The sequence below is a fragment of the Podarcis bocagei genome (genome assembly GCF_964188305.1).
Source record: "Podarcis bocagei genome assembly, chromosome: 8".
NCBI lineage: Eukaryota > Metazoa > Chordata > Lepidosauria > Squamata > Lacertidae > Podarcis > Podarcis bocagei.
In genome coordinates this window covers 88,125,555-88,145,705 of record NC_138133.1, presented here as the reverse complement: position 1 = coordinate 88,145,705, position 20,151 = coordinate 88,125,555, and the positions used below count along the sequence as shown (strand labels likewise).

The 20,151-nt window shown below is 50.3% G+C and overlaps 1 protein-coding gene across 1 annotated transcript in view; it reads left to right on the top strand.

The window, feature by feature from the left end:
- Positions 1-18,783, top strand: part of TSNARE1 (t-SNARE domain containing 1) — a 352,037-nt gene extending 333,254 nt beyond the window's left edge. The window contains exons 11-12 of the mRNA XM_081205110.1: positions 1,571-1,685; positions 18,096-18,783. Coding sequence (XP_081061236.1) covers positions 1,571-1,666 — 96 coding nt within the window. The 3' untranslated portion in view covers positions 1,667-1,685; positions 18,096-18,783. The remainder of the gene's footprint in view (positions 1-1,570; positions 1,686-18,095) is intronic.
- The last annotated feature ends 1,368 nt before the right edge of the window (positions 18,784-20,151 follow it).

Here is a 20,151-nt window from a genome sequence, read left to right as displayed (position 1 = left end):
AGTTCAGTTAGCATGCAAGATCGGGCAACAATAAACAAAGGGGAAATGGCTCATTCTGAAGACTTTATTCCTTTCTCCTGTATCTACCAGAGAGCCAGAGCCCGCAAGGAGCAGCACAGGGCACAGCTGTAGGTGCAAGTTGCTGTGGCTATTAATAGCATTTATTACAGCAGATTGCACAAAGCTTTGCTGCTGCTTGTTGCTGGGATTGTAAGGAAGGTAGTAACTATTCCGGGAGGGGGGGTGGAAGGCTGAGGTTGGGGGGAATGTGGTTACATGGGATTATTATTATTATTATTATTATTATTATTATTATTATTATTATGCCCCACCCATCTGGCTGGGTTTCCCCAGTCACTCTGGGTGGCTTACAGCACATTAACAAAATGTAAAATATTTGACATTAAAACTTCCCTGATACAGGGTTGCCTTCAGGTGCCTTCTAATAGTCTGATAGTTGTTTATTTCCTTCACATCTGAAGGGAGGGCGTTCCACAGGGCGGGCGCCACCACTGAGAAGGCCCTCTGCCTGGTTCCCTGTAACTTCACTTCTCACAGTAAGGCAACCGCCAGAAGGCCCTTGGAGCTGGACCTCAGTGTCCTGGCTGGACGATGTGGGTGGAGACGCTCCTGCAGGTATACTGGGCTGAGGCTGCTTAGGGCTTTCAAGGTCAGCACCAACACTTTGAATTGTGTTTGGAAACATACCGCCCTTTACCCATGGATCACGGGGCAGTTCGCAACAAAGAATCACAATGTAAAAAACACAAAATACGTAACGAAAACAAAGACAACCCAATAATACCCCCTTGCACAACACATTTTAAAAAGTCATTGTATGTCAATCAGCCCAAGGCCTGGTTAAAGAGGAACATTTTTGCCTGCTGCCTAAAGGTACATAATGAAGACACCAGGCAAGTCTCCTTGGGGAGAGCATTCCACAAATGGGGAGCCACCAGAGAAAAGGCTCGTTTTCCTGTTGCTACCCTCCGGACCTCTTGTGAAGTAGGCACACAATGAAGAGCTTCAGATGATGATCTCAGGTTCATTTGGAGAGAGGTGGTCCTTTGGGTATTGCGGTCCTGGGCCATTGAAGGATTTATAGGTCAAAACCAGCACTTTGAATTGGCCCCAGAAACTTAATTAGAAGCCAGTGCAGTCAGGCCAGAATTGGTGTAATAAGTTCAAAAAAATCTTGCCCCAGGGAGCAACCTGGCCACTGAATTCTGCAGTAGTTGAGGCAGCCCTACGTATAACGTGTTGCAGTAATTGAACCTAGAGGTTACCAGAACATAGACAGCAGTGGTTAGGCTGCCCCTGTCCAGATAAGGATGCAGCTGAGCCACTGGCCAAAGCTGGTGGAGATGTCCTATGCACGCAAATCAAGATGCATGGTTTCCAAGTACCTCGCCCATGATGCACCCACTTTTCTTCATTTCTCTGAACCTGCAAATTAGCTCCCAGTTGCAGTTGACTCAGAAAGTATCACCCGATGCCCCATAGTGATCAGCCAGTCCTACCACTCGAGGATAATGTATTCATCCCAGTTTCTTTCCTTTATCTGTTTCAGCGACGAGCGAGGAGGGTCAAGTGCTGCGTCATAGCCGCCGTCCTGGCAGTTCTTCTGGTCATCATCATAATCATCTCCGTTTCAGTCAAGAATTAAACCCTCCGGGTTTTCCCAGGTAGGCTCTTCTCATGGCACCAGATGGCTCAAAGGAGCTGTTGTAGGCAAGAGCAGCAACTTTATTTTTGGTTCGTGTGGAAGCAACTTGGGTAGGTCAAAAGCACTCTTAGAAGGTAAAATGAAATGTATTGCAGCTGTGCTGTCCGGCTTTATTCGCCAAAGTGGGTAGAATTTTTGGTATTTCTGACATTTCCAGCCAATTCCCATACTGCCTTCAGCAGCCAGTTGACTGGGGTTGATGGGAGTTGTAATCCAAGAAATCTGTAGGGTACCAGGTTAGTGAAGGCTGCCTCATACTACATCCAGCTCCCAGGATATATTACATGAAATACATTTAAGCACAGTTAGCATTGAAAGGTCATTCAACTCCCCCAGCGTATCACAATATCTCTCTAGTTGCTCTTCTCCTTTTGATTGTAGAGCAGTGGTGGGTCACCTGTGGCTCTCCCAAAGTTCTTGGGCTACAAATCCCAGTAGATCTGGTCATTAGCCATCCTGACTGGAGATAAAGGGAGTTGGGAGTCCAGTGGAATTTGGAGGGCACCAGGTTAGCTACCCCTGTTGCAGAGGAAGGAGCAGTACACCTGGGCATCTGCTCAATTAAATTTGTTGTAGGATCGTAGGTGTGTGTCTGGTAGGGAGTATTTAACTTACTATAATAAAAGACTATAGTCAATCCTTCCAAAATGGCCCTCCTGTTTAAAGCAGTTTTAGCCCAAGGGTCAGTGGTTGTGTATCTGCCTTTTGTTGAAGGTGCATCTAGAGGCCACACAATCGAGAGTCTAAAGCAGAGATTCTCAATGTGGTGCCTACCAGGACCTCCTATGGCAAAAGGTTTTGGTCAATATTCCTTCAAAAATTTGCAATGCATGACCGACTGTTTCCTCTTCTTGCTCAGTTCCTCTTTGCATAGGCACAGCCTTCCCCACATTAAACACATGTTCTGTCAACCATGTCCACCTTCCATTAGGTGTCAGTGTTGGTCACCCATCCATCTCTTCTGAACACAGGAAAGGTGCAAAAAAACCTTTATCTGTGGGAGACCACAGCAGAGACTAATGGAGACATTATGTACCCTGTGATGTGTGGTGTGGGTTGGATATGATCACACCATTTTGTGTTCCTGTTTCTTGCTCTGTGTTTTTTTTAAAAGATATGGCAGCCTTTACACCAGGCCCCCATGGAAGCCATTTTGTGTTATGGTATACACCCATGACAGCCATTTTGTGACTGGTGCCCACAACAGTTTCTCAAAGTGCCAGATATGCCCAGGGGCTCAAAATGTGTGGTGCCCCCTGTTCTACATTAACATTCTGATCCTTACAGGGGGCAGGCAGCCTTCCATATGTGTAGTTATCAGTCTGACCTTATATGCATGGGTTCTGCCAGGTTCTGACTCTTACTGGAGCAACATCCATGATTCTTGGGAGCTGTCCTTGGTCCTGAACCCTCTAGTGCTGATGGCCAGCTATTGCTGCCTTTAAATTGCTCACTGTTCTTGTCTAGTGTTTGCTTTTGGCTCCTTGTTGCTACTGACTGCCTCAAAAAGTCTCCTGGGTCAGTGTCCCATGGCTTTGCCCAGCATCTCTGCCAGCCCTCGCCCACCCTGGCATGGGGTCCAGACTCCTCCATCCATACCAATGCACAGAATCAAAATGGAACTTACTGTCTGCAATGTCAAGGTGAAGTAAGTTCCCACAGAGTTTTCCTCTCCTTAGAAATAATTTCTCTGAAATACAGCTGAGCCAGCTGTCATCCTCCCAAGTTTCTAAAGCAGAAAATGCACCACTGATTCTTCGGCTCAGTGAGCACAGAGGAGCCAGCTGTGTCTCGTACTGAGAGACCCTTGCTGCTCCTTTGCAAAGCCCTCTCTATAAGTATGTCATTTCCTTCCCTGGAGCAGCTTTGAAGAGCAAGAAGAGAGATTTGGAGAAACTCCTAGAGATGTTTGATCCATCTCCCTTATCCTCAGAGTAGAGAACTAACCAAGGATTTGTGAGTTGAATTTTCAGTGTATACTGATGACTACTATACTTCTCTCAATTTGGAGGGGCAGCCATAATCAACCTAACGCCTGTGTATTTATTTCTTTTGGCCCACTTTGAATCCTACTTTAGGATATTTTCAGTACCAGCTTGAGCACCTTGAGGTGTCCAGGTTAAATAATTGCAGGGGCAAGTTGGAATATGTGGGGTGAGCCTTGTCCCACTTATGAAACTGTGTGTGCAAGGCAGACACTCTGACCTGTATATGTTTGATATTAGTCTGAAAGGGAAACCATAGGGTTTCCAAGCTGGGAACAAGAGCCATTTTCAGACTGGCACTGGGGATTTTCCCACAGTATTCACACCCACACTGGGGGAGCGGGGTTCTCATTTGCACCTTCAAAACTGATGCTTGAAGAGGCTTCAGGGATGCTTGAGAAGGTTGTTCACCTTCTCAAGTAGTGTGATATGGATAGAGTCTCAGGGACAGGGAGGACTGCATTAATCTCCCTGGCCTGAGGTTTACTATCCCTGGATTAGATGATCCAGTCATCCGACCAACATAAGGCAGATTGGCTCATATAATGCAATATGGTGATTTCTGTACTTGGAAGAAATACTTCCAAAGAATGCATAAAGGTGCTTGTGACTGGTGGGATTTGCAATGCTTTCTACATTGAATTCCCTGCTTGAAAATGTTACGTCTTTAGGGCAAGTCTCTGCTCTCCAGACCTGCTTTTAATGCTGCCTCCTGTATGCTTTCTATGGAAAGATGGTGCATCCGCTTATTGCATCGGGGTGCATGTTTCTGGCACCTCCCCTCCAGCCTTACCAGTGAACTACTGGAAAAAGGTTGTTGCAGCCACAGCAGTTCCCATCTATGAGGAAATGTTGAGTGAAGCAATAACTCAGCCTAACGAACGCTGTAAATAAGGGCAAAACATGGCTAGCTCTCTTCCATGGAATTGCTCTTTCTTCCCAAATTGATGCCATGGGGCCAGTTTTGCTTATTGGCTCTCTGTTTTTACCACCGTGTCATACATCGGCTAGTGGTTGAGAGAGCAGGCCAGATTGTAGGACTATTTCCCCCTCCAGAGCCTCTGGGACATCATCCTATTTACCAGCTGCCAGTCATTGGGCAAAAGCAACCCACTGGCATGGCCACATTGCTCAGCTGCCTATGGAATCCCGTCCTCTCTAGTCCTCAATGAACCTACGATCCTTTCCCCTCCCCCCAATACAATTTCCCCAAATCTCAACTTGTGTCCATTTCTTTTTAATCTTCTCTATTTCTCAATGACTTTCCAAACAGTTGCACAGCCATTGCAAAAATTAGTCTCTGAGATTCTCTCAAGTCTCTGTGTTAAGTGTGAGGTCACTCTCGTTGTGAGCCCTTTGAAATGCAAAATTTCCAATGAGAACTGCATTTAGGGGATGCAAAATTGGTCCCATTTGTCTCCCCTTATTTGTTCATTTGCATATACAGTGGTACCTTGGGTTAAGTACTTAATTCGTTCCGGAGGTCCGTTCTTAACCTGAAACTGTTCTTAACCTGAAGCATCACTTTAGCTAATGGGGCCTCCTGCTGCCACCACACCACTGCTGTGCGATTTCTGTTCTCATCCTGAAGCAAAGTTCTTAACCCGAGGTACTATTTCTGGGTTAGCAGAGCCTGTAACCTGGAGCGTATGTAACCTGAAGCATATGTAACCTGAGGTAGTTCACCCCAGAGGTGTAGCAAGCCCAGGGGGTACCTGGTGCGGAAGTTTTTTGTCACACACACACACCCCATCGGCAGTGCGGGGTGGGCTTGGGAGTCATGGCCAGGTGCCGAATATCCGCCCCCCTTCCTACACATCTGTGCCCCTCCCCTGTGACTCCCAAGTACCCCAAGCCGTCGGGGTTAGAGAGAGAGCTTGTTGTGAATTCTTCGCAGTGCTTTAGCAGAAATGCTCAGAGTTCCAGGTTCTTCAGTGCAGTATATTTATTGTGAGCTATATATACAAATAGGGACACGGGTGGCACTGTGGGTTAAACCACAGAGCCTAGGATTTGCCGATCAGAAGTTTGGCGGTTCAAATCCCCGTGATGGAGTGAGCTCCCATCACTTGATCCCTGCTCCTTCCACCCTAGCAGTTCGAAAGCACATCAAAGTGCAAGTAGATAAATAGGCACCGCTCTGGCGGTAAGGTAAACAGCTCTGGTTCATTAGAAGCGGCTTAATCATGCTGGCTACATGACCCAGAAGCTGTACACCGGCTCCCTCAGCCAATAAAGCGAGATGAGCGCCGCAACCTCAGAGTCGGCTACGACTGGACCTAATGGTCAGGGGTCCCTTTACCTTTACCTTTATATATACAAATATCTACAGGCTTGGTTGGACAGTGTTCTCGAAGCTAGCAGCATGAGTTTGACCAAACTGTGGGAGACAGTGGAAGACAGGAGTGCCTGGCGTGCTCTGGTCCATGGGGTCACAAAGAGTTGGACATGACTAAACGACTAAAAGACCACAACATCTACAGGCTACAATACACGAGCAGTCAAACAGAGTACCTGGCTGCACCTTAAGGCAAATAGGCAGAGCTCTAACTCTCTCTCTCTGACCACATTCCTCTACACCACCACCTTTACTGCTGGACTGGTTTCCCTTTTAAACCAATGGCAACCAATCAACTGACATTCTGACCCAGCACTTGCATAGAAAGTATTGCAGGCTGATTGCATCAGCTAGCAAACTCAAGCCTGCAGACTTACTATCTCACACAGCATTCTGTGATCCCGACAGAGCTATGTCACTTTGCTGGGGCGCTGGGAGAGAGGCTGGGATTGGGGCCCCCGGCTCACCGTAAGCAGATCCTGCTGGCAGCAGAGGAATCCCACCGCCGTCCATACGGCGCTCCAGCAGCGCCGGTGGCAAACCACTATGTACAGCGCATGTGCGGCGCTGCTACGTACAGCGCATGCATGTGACACCACACATGCGTTGTACATAGCGGTTTGCCATTGGCTCCGCTCAAACACCATACGAACGCCATACGGATGGTGGGATTCTTCTTGTGGCTGCAGCTGTGAACAGAGGATCCTCCACATGTGGCTGTGGCGGCAAGATGGCTGCTCACACCGCCATGCCCTGGCCGGGCCCGGGGCAGCAGGGCAAGCACCCTGCGGGGTGTCTTCTTGTCACCCCCCCCAAACATGGAACCCGGGGCGAACCGCCCCCCCACCACCTTGTGACGCCACTGGTTCACCCCATATCATATACCTGCACAATCACAACAATAATGGTTTTTCAAAGTTCTCATGCTTCCAAAATACTCATAAGTGCATGGTGACATTGCATAGTCTCCACACACACACACAGTTAGTTGTACAGTGGTACCTCAGGTTACATACGCTTCAGGTTACAGACTCCGCTAACCCAGAAAGAATACCTTGGGTTAAGAACTTTGCTTCAGGATGAGAACAGAAATCGCACAGCGGCAGCGCAGCGGCAGCGGGAGGCCCCATTAGCTAAAGAACGGTTAAGGTTAAGGTTAAGAATGGACCTCCAGAACGAATTAAGTTTTTAACTCGAGGTACCACTGTATTTATTGATTTGGGGTTTTCTTTTCCCCTCAGACTCCCCTAAACGCAATACATAAAATCAAAGATTTCTGTGCTTAAAATGCTGCCGTTTTGTGTTTTTCCTCTAATAACATTGGAGCTTGACCAGGAGGAATCGTTGTGGCCAGTGGTACTAAGGTAGAACAAAATGTCCCTGTTTTCCTCTGAGGAATGTTGGAGGGTACGACATCATAAAATTCAGGAGAGCTGGAGATTGGGATGCAGCCTTCAGACTGTCTCAGCCATCCCTGTGCCAGGAGGAGTGGACCACAGAGAGCAACAGTAGAAGGGGGAAAGAGGACTCCAGAGCCCCACATCCTCCCAACTATAGAATTAAGCTCATTGTAGTGACAGGGTATCACCATCACCCTGATAATTTACCTGTCACCATCGCCACAGATGAAATATCCTCCTGAGATGCTCAGTTCACAGAGCAACACAGCGATGGATGTTGCAGCCATGTTCCCCTGGGAAATATCTGGCATCTGGAGACTCAGCGTGCAGAACAGACATGACCTCGGGGGGAGAAACAGCAGCATTTACCATTTTCTATTCTTCCTCTCTCTCTCTTTTGCCTCGTTACAATATTAAAGATATTTCTCCGAATAACAAATAAGCACAATATCCACAACCTGCCCTTTGACTCCAGATGTGTTTCCGTTTGCAAGAGCGAAACGCTCCGAGGGAATTGCTGTGTTGGCTTTTACCTCTCCATTCCTAAATCCTGCTGGAGGGGTGGATTTTACTTTTTTCTAATACATACTCATAAAACAGGTAGCAAAAAAAGAAAGAAAAGCCAGTTAGTACTTACTTTCCCTCCTCTGTATATCTACTGCACTTTTCATGTTTTATTGGCATTTCAACGCATTTAATTGGCCTCCTTTAGAGCTGTTTAACCCTCTACTTTTCTGGACGACACAAGGAATATGTATTTTAAAATGTTGATTTATTTATCGGTTGTGAGTGATCAAGTTCCTCGCAGTTTATTTCTCTCTCCCCACCTATGCAAGGTTTTCAATACAGTGGTACCTCTGGTTGCGAACGGGATCCGTTCTGGAGGCTCGTTTGCAACATGAAAAGCCCGCAACCTGAAGCGCCATATCTGCGCAGGTGCACAGTGTGAATTGGTGCTTGTGCACATGTGCGAAGCGCGATTTAGCGTATCTGCGCATGCGCAAGCAGTGAAACCCGGAAGTAACCCTTTCCAGTACTTCCGGGTTGCCGCGGGACACAACCAGAAAAAAATGTAACATGAAGCAAACGTAACATGAGGTATGACTCTATCTAGGGCCCCCCATAACAACGGCCCATTCCATTCATGGAAAACTGCCATATAGTAAGTCAGAGCATGGTCCATTTTGCTTTGTGTAGACTACCATTTCTGCACCATGGGTTTGGAAATCCTGTTGTCAGGGGTTTAGGTGCAGAGGCACGGGCAAGGGAGGAAACAGAGAGCGAAGGGGAGGAGACAGAGGAAAGGATGAGTGATGACGACGACCCGAGATCTCCCAGTCTTTCCAGTGAATCAGAGGATTCACAGAAAGGAGCACCAGTGGCCAGGGCAAGGGGGGAATCTAGAGAGGCACCCCAGGAAGATAGAGCCAGAGGAGACTCAGGGGGGAGCAGCTGGAAATCGGGACCAGCGTCACCGCCAGGAAGCAGGGAAGAGGAAAGGAGCCAGGGGGGAAGCGCTGGCAGCTCACCACAGGAGGGAGGGCAGGAGTCAGGAGTGGCCACACCTCCATCGGGGAGCGAAGAAACGGTTAAGAGGAAAGTGGAAGGTTGGGCGCGCGCGCCAAGTTCAAATGCAGAGGAAGGCGGCGCAGTGAGCAGCCCCGAAAGGGAACCAGGTCCTAAAGCCCGGCGCAAGGAGGCAGAAGGGTCCGGGTCAGCGTCAGAAGAATCCCGGAAGGAAGAAGCCCCGGGGGGTAGAGGGACCCAGAGGAGGACAGTCAGGAGGAAAAGGTGGAGCAAGGCTAGGATATTAAGTTGGTGCGCACGGGGCGGAGACTCAGACGGAGCCTCGCCGATCTAGCTAGTAGACGTAGAGTTGCAGACAGCAGCGTGAGAATGGAAACTGTAATTCAATAAAGACTTTTACTTAATGACCGCTGGCTAGCGTGATCCTCTGTGAGCTAGGATCTTGAAGCAGCTCTGACAGTAGGCTCCGTCTCCACATTGTGGGCATCTGCAGCCTCGAGGAGGGGAGAGAAACAGGCGCCCACTAGCGAGCTCACGAACGGCAGGAGACATGACGGCTGAGCAGCAGATAGAGGACCTCAGAAAAGCAGTGGCACAACTGAACGCCGAGGTTCTCGCATCCAGGAAGAGAGAGGACGAGGCAGCTGCCGCCTGCAGGGATCTCCAGGTCAGGTTAGACGTACTGGCAAAGCAAACACCCCGGCAGGAGGGAATTGGGTTGGCGAGACGGACAGGCGGACTGCTCTCTCACTTCGATGGGAACCTGCAACAGTATCCCAACTTTAGAGCCGACGTACTGTGCGCACTGCAACTGTTGCATAAAGACTTTAGAGATGAACAGGAGAGAGTGGGGTTCATCATGTCCCATCTGCATGGGGAGGCGAAAGCATGGTTGCGCAATTTATGGAGAGATAACGATCCGGCGCTCCAGAATGCGGATGCCTTTATTAAAGCGATGGATGGGTGTTTCTTATCAAGTATTGACATTGATCTTGCACGGAAGGAGGTGCATGGGCTGAGACAAGGGAGGGCCAGCGTCAGACAGTATCATGCCCGCTTTTTCGCCTTGGTCAGCGCCCTGGAATGGGACAGAGATTCGGCTCCTGTAAGAGACCTCTTTTGGGAGGGACTGCACAACTCGATTAAAGATGAGATAGCGAGGGGGGAGAGACCCCGAACCACCCAGGAGGTCGTTCAGAGGGCACTGGCTGTGGGGGTGAGGCTGGAAGGACGTCCGTGGAGCAAGGACGAAGGACGTGGAGGGCGCGAACCAGCCGGGGGCCCCTCCTTCTTTCCCAGAGAAGCAGCACGGGCGCAATCCACGCCTCCGCCAGGAGGAGGAGCCGAACCTATGGAGGTTGGAGGTGCAAGGGCTCAGTCAGCAACCAGAGCCCTAGCACCGGCAGCAGTGAAGGCGAAGCCTCCTAGAGGGACCAGGAAGTGTTACGTCTGTGAGCAGCCAGGGCATATGGCGAAAGAGTGTCCCCAGAGGCCCCACAAGCTTACTGCAGCCTCAGCAATGGTGACTGCAGCAACGCAGCAGGGAGGACCACAGCAGGGAAACGACGATGTCTGGCTGGAGGAAGAGGCACTGGGGCCCAGCCAGACGTGTTAGTGACGCAGTCCCCAGAGATTTTACAGCCAGTGAACCCCCTCCCGCCCAAACCAGTAGTGAGGCTCACAGCATCTCTCCAGCTGCCCACTGGAATCACCATGGACGTGCCAATCACCATCGACTCCGGCAGCAACGCGGACTTTATAGGGCAGGAATTTGTCGACAGGCACGCTGTGCAGTTGCTGCCGGCCACACTGCCCCTGCAGGTTGTCACTGTGGATGGCAGGGAGCTGCTAGGGGGGCAAGTGGTGAAGCAGACGCCACCAATGGTGATGCGACTTGGAAATCACAGGGAAGTCATCAGCTTCAACGTCACTCAACTGTCTGACACGCCCATTGTATTGGGCATGAGTTGGCTGGACAAGCACAGCCCAACGATGGCTTGGTTCCAGAGGCAGCTGGTTTTCGGCTCTTCCTTTTGTGCTGAACACTGCATCGTACCCAGGCAGGAAGGAGAGGAAGAGGAGTCACAGCTGCTGCTAGGCACGCTGCAAGCGATTCCCCACAAGTACGCAGAATTTCTGGAAGTTTTCTGCGAGAAGGAGGCGGACAGGCTACCCCCTCACAGACCATATGACTGCAAAATTGACCTGCTGCCGGGGGCGGCGCTGCCTAAAGGGAAGCTGTATTCCATGTCTGAGGACGAACTGCAGGAACTCAAAGACTTCATCGATCATAATTTGGAGCGCGGTTTCATCCGAGAGTCTAAGGCAGCGGGGGGCAGTCCTGTATTCTTTGTTAAGAAGTGAGACACGCCCCAAAAAAGACTCGTAGTGGATTACAGGATTTTGAACAGTGTGACCAAGCCGTCGGACTTCCCCATGCCCCGCATCGACGACCTCCTGGCGAAGGTACGGAAGGGAAAGGTGTTCACCAAGTTGGACCTGCGGGGGGCGTACAACCTCATTCGCATGCGGGAGGGTGATGAGTGGAAGACAGCCATGTTCACGCCACTGGGTACCTACGAATACAGAGTTATGCCTTTTGGACTGCAAAATGGCGCTCACGTTTTTCAAGCATTTATGCATCACGTGTTGGCGGGACTTCTCTACAAGACGTGCGTCTGTTTCTTGGATGACATCCTGATCTTTTCGGAGTCGCAGCAAGAACATGACAAGCACGTCAAGGAAGTGCTGGGCAGGCTAAAGCAACACAGGCTCTACGCCAAGCTGGAGAAGTGCCAATTTGACGTGCCGGAGGTGGATTTTCTGGGCTACAAGCTGTCTGACAAGGGGCTCGCCATGGACAGCGCCAAGGTTCGAGCAGTGTTGGATTGGAAGAGCCCACGCAACCGGAAGGAGGTCCAACGGTTTGTCGGCTTTGCGAACTTCTATCGCAAGTTTATCAAGGGCTTCGCGATGCAGACGGCGGCCATCACTGACACCCTTAGCTCCAAGAAGAAGAAGTTCATCTGGACAGAGCAGGCGGAGCAGTCCTTTCAGGCCCTCAAGCGTCTCTTCGCGTCGGAAGAGCAGCTGCTTCATGTCAACCCCAGCATGCCGATGAGGGTGGAGACAGACGCTTCGGACAGAGCAGTGGGGGCGGTCCTGCTGCAGAAGGACCAGCAGGGCGTGTGGCGGCCGGGAGCGTTTTACTCCAGGAAGCTCAGCAAGTCCGAGCAGAACTACACCATATGGGACAGGGAGTTGCTGGCCATTCATGCAGCGTTCAAGGCGTGGAGGCACTTTCTGATCGGCGCCAAGCACACGGTGCAGGTTTGCACGGACCACAAGAATCTGGAACACTGGCGCACGGCACAGTTCCTGAACCAGAGGCAGATACGTTGGGCTGAGTTCTTTGCGGACTTCGACTTCCGAATAGAGTATGTCCCGGGGGACACCAACATCATGGCAGACGCTCTCTCCCGCAAGCCACAGTATCTGGAGGACGCAACACCAGCGGCCGCCATGCACATCTTTGCACCGACAGTGTGGGCGTGCGCCGCGGCGACCGTGGACCTAGAGGCGGTGCGGCGAGCGTTGCAGGGGGACTCCTTCGCACAAACGAAGATGGCAGAGGTGCGAGGGGGCAAGGCAGCGGCCGACGGTTTCCAGCTACGAGATGGATTGCTCATCCGTAAAGGGGCCATCTACGTGCCGGGTGACGAACTTCGAGCCAAGGTGCTACAGCAGCTGCACGACGCACCCACGGCCGGGCACTTTGGCAAGGAGAAGACGGTGGAATTAGTAGCCAGGGATTTCTGGTGGCCTGGAATGAGAGGGGAGGTCGCAGACTACGTGGTGAGGTGTGACACTTGCCAGAGGGCAAAGACGGTGCACAAACCGCCGGCTGGACTGTTGGAGCCGCTGCAAACTCCGGTCGAACCTTGGGAAAGGGTGGCTCTGGACTTTGTCACGGATCTGCCCAGCTCAAGGGGCAAGACGGCAGTGTTGGTGGTGGTGGACCTGTTCTCCAAGATGGCGCATTTCATTCCGTGTGCTAAGGTGGCCACGGCAGAGCAAACCGCCAAACTGTTCATAGACCACGTGTTCAAGGTTCACGGTCTGCCACGGTCTATTCTGTCCGACCGCGGGCGGCAGTTCATCTCGAACTTCTGGCAGAAGCTGATGGGCTTCCTAAACGTCAAGATCAATCTGGCGTCGGCGAGACACCCGCAGACCAACGGGCAAGCGGAGCGAGCCAATGCCATCATGCAGCAGTACCTGAGATGTTATGCGAACCAACAGCCTGCGACGTGGGTGGATTACCTGCCGCTTGCAGAGTTTGCCTACAACAACACGAAGCACGTATCCACGGGCGTCACGCCGTTCTTCGCCAACAACGGGCGGCACCCTAGAACCTTCCCGGGACTGGAATACAGGGGAGAAGGGGAGCCGCAGTCAGCAGATGCGTTCGCGTCGGAGCTGCAGGAAGTCCACGATCAGCTGCGGCGCCACCTGGAGCTGGCTAAACACGCATACAAGGTACAAGCGGACAAACACAGAAGGGTTGGCGAAGAGCTCCACGTGGGAGACTGGGTCTGGTTAGCAGCCCACGCAGTGCCGGCCAGGTCGTTGGCCAAGAAGAAACTAGGGCATAAACAACTGGGGCCCTACCAAGTCGAAGAGCAGGTCAACCCGGTGGCTTTCAGGCTGGCGCTTCCGGAGGGTTCCAGAATGCATCCGGTGTTCCACAGATCGGTGCTCACTCCCTACAAGGCACCGCACAGGTTCCAGGAACCCGGAACGGCGCCGAGTCCGCTCAGAGAAGGAACGGGGCACGCGGGAGTGGCACAGGAGGAGCGCATCAACGAAGTCACGGAGATTTTGGACTCCAGATGGGGGGAAGAGGGAGTAGAATACTTTCTCGCCAGGGAGGGCACCCCGGCCAGTGCGAACAGCTGGGTGCCGGGCTACGCTTTAGACGAACCTCTGCTCAAAGACGAGTTTCATGCTCTCTTCCCACATAGACCTATGCCAGCGGACTTTTTCGACGACTGGCTTTTCACGCCCACGCTTTCGGACAGCACGTTCAGGGGGTTCGACTCGGACGAGGAACCGACACGAGACGTCCGTTCCCCGGAGGGGTCACCCTCGGGATCTGTCTCAGAACCCTCGTATTGGTGGGACGATAGGCCGGAGGAGCAGTTCCGCAGGAAGTGGCTGGACTGTTCTGGCCGAGCAACGCCACCTGGAGGAAGTGCGGGAGAGACGGACATGGACATTTTCGGGGACGACCCTGGTTTCGAGCACGGCGGCACAGAGATGGAAGAGGAGGTGACTGTCGTCAACGAGAGCAGGGAGGAAGACCCGGAAGAGTTCCGATGGAGGCCTGCCACGGGAAGCGACCGATATCCGACGTTCGTCCCTTTGCAACAGCAGCCCCCAGCTCCAGCACCGGAAGGAGGGGAGGGGGGACTGGGGGGCTTCGAGGGGGGGATGGATGTCAGGGGTTTAGGTGCAGAGGCACGGGCAAGGGAGGAAACAGAGAGCGAAGGGGAGGAGACAGAGGAAAGGATGAGTGATGACGACGACCCGAGATCTCCCAGTCTTTCCAGTGAATCAGAGGATTCACAGAAAGGAGCACCAGTGGCCAGGGCAAGGGGGGAATCTAGAGAGGCACCCCAGGAAGATAGAGCCAGAGGAGACTCAGGGGGGAGCAGCTGGAAATCGGGACCAGCGTCACCGCCAGGAAGCAGGGAAGAGGAAAGGAGCCAGGGGGGAAGCGCTGGCAGCTCACCACAGGAGGGAGGGCAGGAGTCAGGAGTGGCCACACCTCCATCGGGGAGCGAAGAAACGGTTAAGAGGAAAGTGGAAGGTTGGGCGCGCGCGCCAAGTTCAAATGCAGAGGAAGGCGGCGCAGTGAGCAGCCCCGAAAGGGAACCAGGTCCTAAAGCCCGGCGCAAGGAGGCAGAAGGGTCCGGGTCAGCGTCAGAAGAATCCCGGAAGGAAGAAGCCCCGGGGGGTAGAGGGACCCAGAGGAGGACAGTCAGGAGGAAAAGGTGGAGCAAGGCTAGGATATTAAGTTGGTGCGCACGGGGCGGAGACTCAGACGGAGCCTCGCCGATCTAGCTAGTAGACGTAGAGTTGCAGACAGCAGCGTGAGAATGGAAACTGTAATTCAATAAAGACTTTTACTTAATGACCGCTGGCTAGCGTGATCCTCTGTGAGCTAGGATCTTGAAGCAGCTCTGACACCTGTGATCACAGAATCATCGAATCAGAGAGCTGGAAGAGACTCATAAGGGCAATCTAGTCCAACCTCTTCAATGCAAGAGTCACACCTAAAGAATCCCCATCAGGTAGCCATCCAACCACTCTTTAAAAACTTCCAGTGAAGGTCCATCACCTTCCATGGGAGTCCATCCCACTGTCTAACATCTCCTACTGTGAGAAAGTTATTCCCAATGTTTTGTTAGAATCTCTCTTCTTGTAATTTGAATCTCATGCTTTGGGTTCTACCCCCTGGAGCAGCAGGAAGCAATCTTCCTCCATCTTCCACATGACAGTCCTTCAGATATTTGAAGATGGCTTCAAAGGGACGCGGGTGGCGCTGTGGGTTAAACCACAGAGCCTAGGGCTTGCCGATCAGAAGGTTGGTGATTTGAATCCCCGCGACGGGGTGAGCTCCCGTTGCTTGGTCCCTGCTCCTGCCAACGTAGCAGTTTGAAAGCACGTCAAAGTGCAAGTAGATAAATAGGTACCATTCCAGCGGGAAGGTAAACGGCGTTTCCGTGAGCTGCTCTGGTTTGCCAAAAGCAGCTTAGTCATGCTGGCCACATGACCTGGAAGTTGTACACCGGCTCCCTCAGCCAATAAAGCGAGATGAGCGCCGCAACCCCAAAGTCAGCCCCAACTGGACCTAATGGTCAGGGGTCCCTTTACCTTTATCATGTCAGCTTTCGGTCTTCTTCTTCTCCAGGCTGAATGTCTGGTCCCCCAGATACTCCCAACTCCTATCATCTCTAACCACTGGTCATGCTGACTAGTGCTGATGGATGCTGAAGCCCAGCATCAACTAGGGGCCTCCACGTGTTCCCCATGAGAGGTCCCTTTTGCCAAGATGTCAGGAACTGAACATGGGCTGTGCAAAGCATATCCTCTAATGGCCTCTCGCCAAATTATATGTGTGCGTAAATTTGTAGGCTGCTGTAGGCTGCTGTGCCTTTGAGATGATGAAGGAGAAACTCTTCCTTTCATGATTGCTTTCATAAGGTTGAATGACTAAGAACTGACAGACCAAGCCTAGGGCTTGTGTACGTGTCTCTCTCTGTGTGTGTTTCTGGGATTCTCTTGAATGTCTGCCAGTTGGTTTGACAAGAACCCTTCAAATAAGCAGATGCATCACTCCGTATAAAATCCACTGTTTCTAAATGATTGCCACAGAGCAATTATCTTTTGCGATAGTGTGCAAGTCTCCTTTGTGAGCGCGCTGCATGCGCTTGCCCCCTTTGCATGATACATACTTATAATGTACTGGGGCTTTTCAATGTTTTTGCACTACAGGAAATGAAGAGCAGTTTGGCATAAGTGAGCCGTGATCAGTTTAGCAATGACGGGGTGTGTTTTCATTGACTTTTTAAGAACCTGAGGGATCCCTCGCTCACGTTAAATTTATTGCAACGACAGCCTGCAAAGACATTCCCTTTACCCCTGATCCAAATGAAATCTCCACGTGAGCAGAGATGTTGCAGAAATTTGGCAGGTTTGCTCCCAGACAGAGATAATTGTGTTTCCGCTGGTGCAGACAACGATCCTGTACCTACTTTCTGCCTAACTCTGTCCAATTTATTTGCTCCTGGGAAAGGCATTATTGGCAGCTGGGAGTATAAAGACCTGTTAAAATTAGCCAGGGGTTGAATATATGCATGGAAGAACATTCAGTTGTGTGATTTCCCCCCACCCACTTGCATTGTGCAGTGGCACAGCTCAGACACCTGCTGTCTGCGAGAACTTAAGTATGCAAGAAGCACTTTGCTGGATCGCACCAGAGGCCCGTCTAGTCCAGTATCCTGTTTCCACAGTAGTCAACCGCATGCCCCAATGAGAAGCCTGCAAGCATAGAATTGGGACCCTGAGGTCCATCTAGTCCAGGCTCCCTCAACCTCGGGCCTCCAGATGTTTTTGGCCTACAACTCCCATGATTCCTAGCTAGCAGGACCAGTGGTCAGGGATGCTGGGAATTGTAGTCTCAAAACATCTGGAGGGCCGAGTTTGAGGAAGCCTCATCTAGTCCAGGCATCCCCAAAATCGGCCCTTCAGATGTTTTGGGACTACAATTCCCATCATCCCTGACCACTGGTCCTGTTAGCTAGGGATGATGGGAGTTGTAGTCTCAAAACATCTGGAGGGCCGAGGTTGAGGAAGCCTCATCTAGTCCAACTCTCTGCAAGTGCAGGAATATGCAGCTGTCCCATAGGAGAATCAAATCTGCAACCTTGGCTTTATCAGACCACGTTCTAACCAACTGGCACTCAAATGGATGGTCTTTCTGCTCCTGGAGGTACTACACAGCCATCTTGACAAGTAGCCGTGGCTAGTCTTATCCTTCATGAATTTGTGAAACTCCAAACCTAGCCGAAAGAGCTTAGTTTTATTACGTGTTCCCACCATCTCCCAAAGGAGAGTCCATGAACTACTTTTTTTAAAAAAGGACCTTAATGTTTCATTCCTCATTGCAGTTCCAAGCCTCGCTAAATAACTTAACAGCCTGCATATTTTTGCTTTTGCCACTCCTTGACATCCAGCTAGCCCAATGAGTGGATCCTGATCTGACACTCTCTAAAGCCTTTATCCTGTCAAAGTCCCGCTGCGAAGGCCAGCCGCCACTTTGGGTATTAGCATATGCCCGTCAGTCGTGTCTCTAAATCGGTGGGAGTTTTCTTATCAGCAAATAGCCCCTCCAGCTTTGGGCACAGGGGAAGGGCACCAAGTTAATGAAGTCAGCTTTAAGACAGCGTTGATATTCTGTTAGCTTACTGAGGGTTGTATTCGTACTAGCATTTTAATTCTAACTTCTTCTCCTTTTTTTCTTCTTTTTTTCTTTTCGCATTTTACTCTTTAAGCCCACAGGCATGCCAACTTGGAATGCACAAAATATATCACTCTGTATCCGCAGATAATGTCCATTCTGCAGCAGGATCACCGCAAATCTATGCAGTCATTCAAGCAATGTTTCGCAGCTCGGTGTAGATGCAAAGTAATGCGGCTTGTACTTGAGAAGGGACTGGAGTCTTGAACGTCACCAATTTGGCGGGGGGCACTAAGGGGATTAATGTATATGCATCTGTGCGTTTTAAAATATATATTATCTGTTTCTGAATTGCTATGTGCTCTCTCTGATTTCATCCATGCTTCCCTTTCCGTTCCACTCTGTATAAAGTGAAGCTCTGTATTACCCACTCACTATAATGGGAAAAATAAAAAAATGGCTATGACTTTTCCCCTTTTGGCCAAAGCGTGTGAAATGTGCAGGCACAGAACGCCCCACCCCCAAATAGATCTAGCTCGCCAAATTGCAGACAAATTGGCTTTTTGTGGGTGAACTAGAAGGGATGTACTTTCCTCCATAATCCCTTATGAGGGGGGAGGTTTGGTGGGGTTTCTCTCTCTCTCTCTCTCTCTCTCTCTCTCTCTCTCTTTCTCTCTTTCTCTCTTTCTCTCTTTCTCTCTTTCTCTTTCTTACCTTAAAATAATTACAATATGGTTGAGTTTTGTATATTCTTGCTTGTACTTAAAAAAACTTTAATTTTGTGCCAGCATTTCCTTTCCAGTTATTGTTTGGGTCCTCATGTTGGATCTTACAACATGACACTGTCTAGAACAGGCATCCCCAAACTAAGCCTTCCAGATGTTTTGGGACTACAACTCTCATCATCCCCAGCTAACAGGACCAGTGGTCAGGGATGATGGGAATTGTAGTCCCAAAACATCTGGAGGGCCAAGTTTGGGGGTGCCTGGTATAAAATGTTGCCTGCTGAGTTCTGAAGAACTCTGGGGTTCAGGTTTATTTTTAAATCAGATCAACATATGATTTTTTAAAAAATATAAATCTCAAATGAAGCTGTTTTCTCTCTCTCAGTCAGAGAGGGTATTTTGCATGTTCTTACTACACAGGGCCTTGAGACAAAAGACAAGAAGGCACCTCCCTTCAAAATGGAGATTTGCAACTCAATACCTTCATCACATGATCTATGGTTACAATACCCACATGTTAGCTACCAGATAACAGCCATTAGTTAGTTAATTATCAACTCAGCAAGAGCTCAGAATACTCTCCTTGGCTTTAATATAGCCCCATGGAAAATCCCCATGTTAAACCTACAGCAATATACCTTGAGGCGTTTTTTGATTTCTGTGTCAATTAAACCAATTCTACTTAACAATGTAGCTACTGTAAGAATTCTGCAAATGAATGCAAATTGATCATAGACTCATACAGCTGTAGAGTTGGAAGGGACCCCGATAGTCATTTCGTCCAACCCCCTGCAGTGCAGAATATTCCATTCTGCCACACCAGGCTTAACACAAGGTTTATTTTTAGGCTTAACTTTCCAGCCTTCTCTCTCCCAGGCTGTAGTTCTCAGCAATTTTTATAGCCAGCTGTAGAGGAGAGAGAGAAATTTTAAACTCACTTTCGGAGAAGGCTATTATTGAAGAGGTATTAAGTAAGTTCAGCTGTGTCCATTTCAGTGTACTCTATTCCCCCCCCCCATGCCTGCCTGTAGCCTCTCCATCAAACCTGATTTCGGTATTTGGTGCTAAATGTTGTTTTATGCCTCATACTCATTTCATAAAAGGAGATAACTCGGCATTGCTCAATTGGGGCTGTGTTAATGCACTTTTTAATAACAGAGTGTCATGCATTGCTGCTTTTCAGCATTTACAGCTGTGATTAACATTGGTGGAATAACGTTTGGGTACAGGAGGGTTTTGCCAGGCAGCGGAAAGCAGATGAGCATCATGAACCCACTAAGCGCAGTGCCCAGTCGCGTGCCAAGAGTAGACCTGAATAGAGATAACAGCTTGAAATAGGGTCATATACTCTATTTCGTGGGTCGGCAAACTAAGGCCCAGGGGCCGGATCCGGCCCAATTGCCTTCTGGATTCGGCCTACAGATG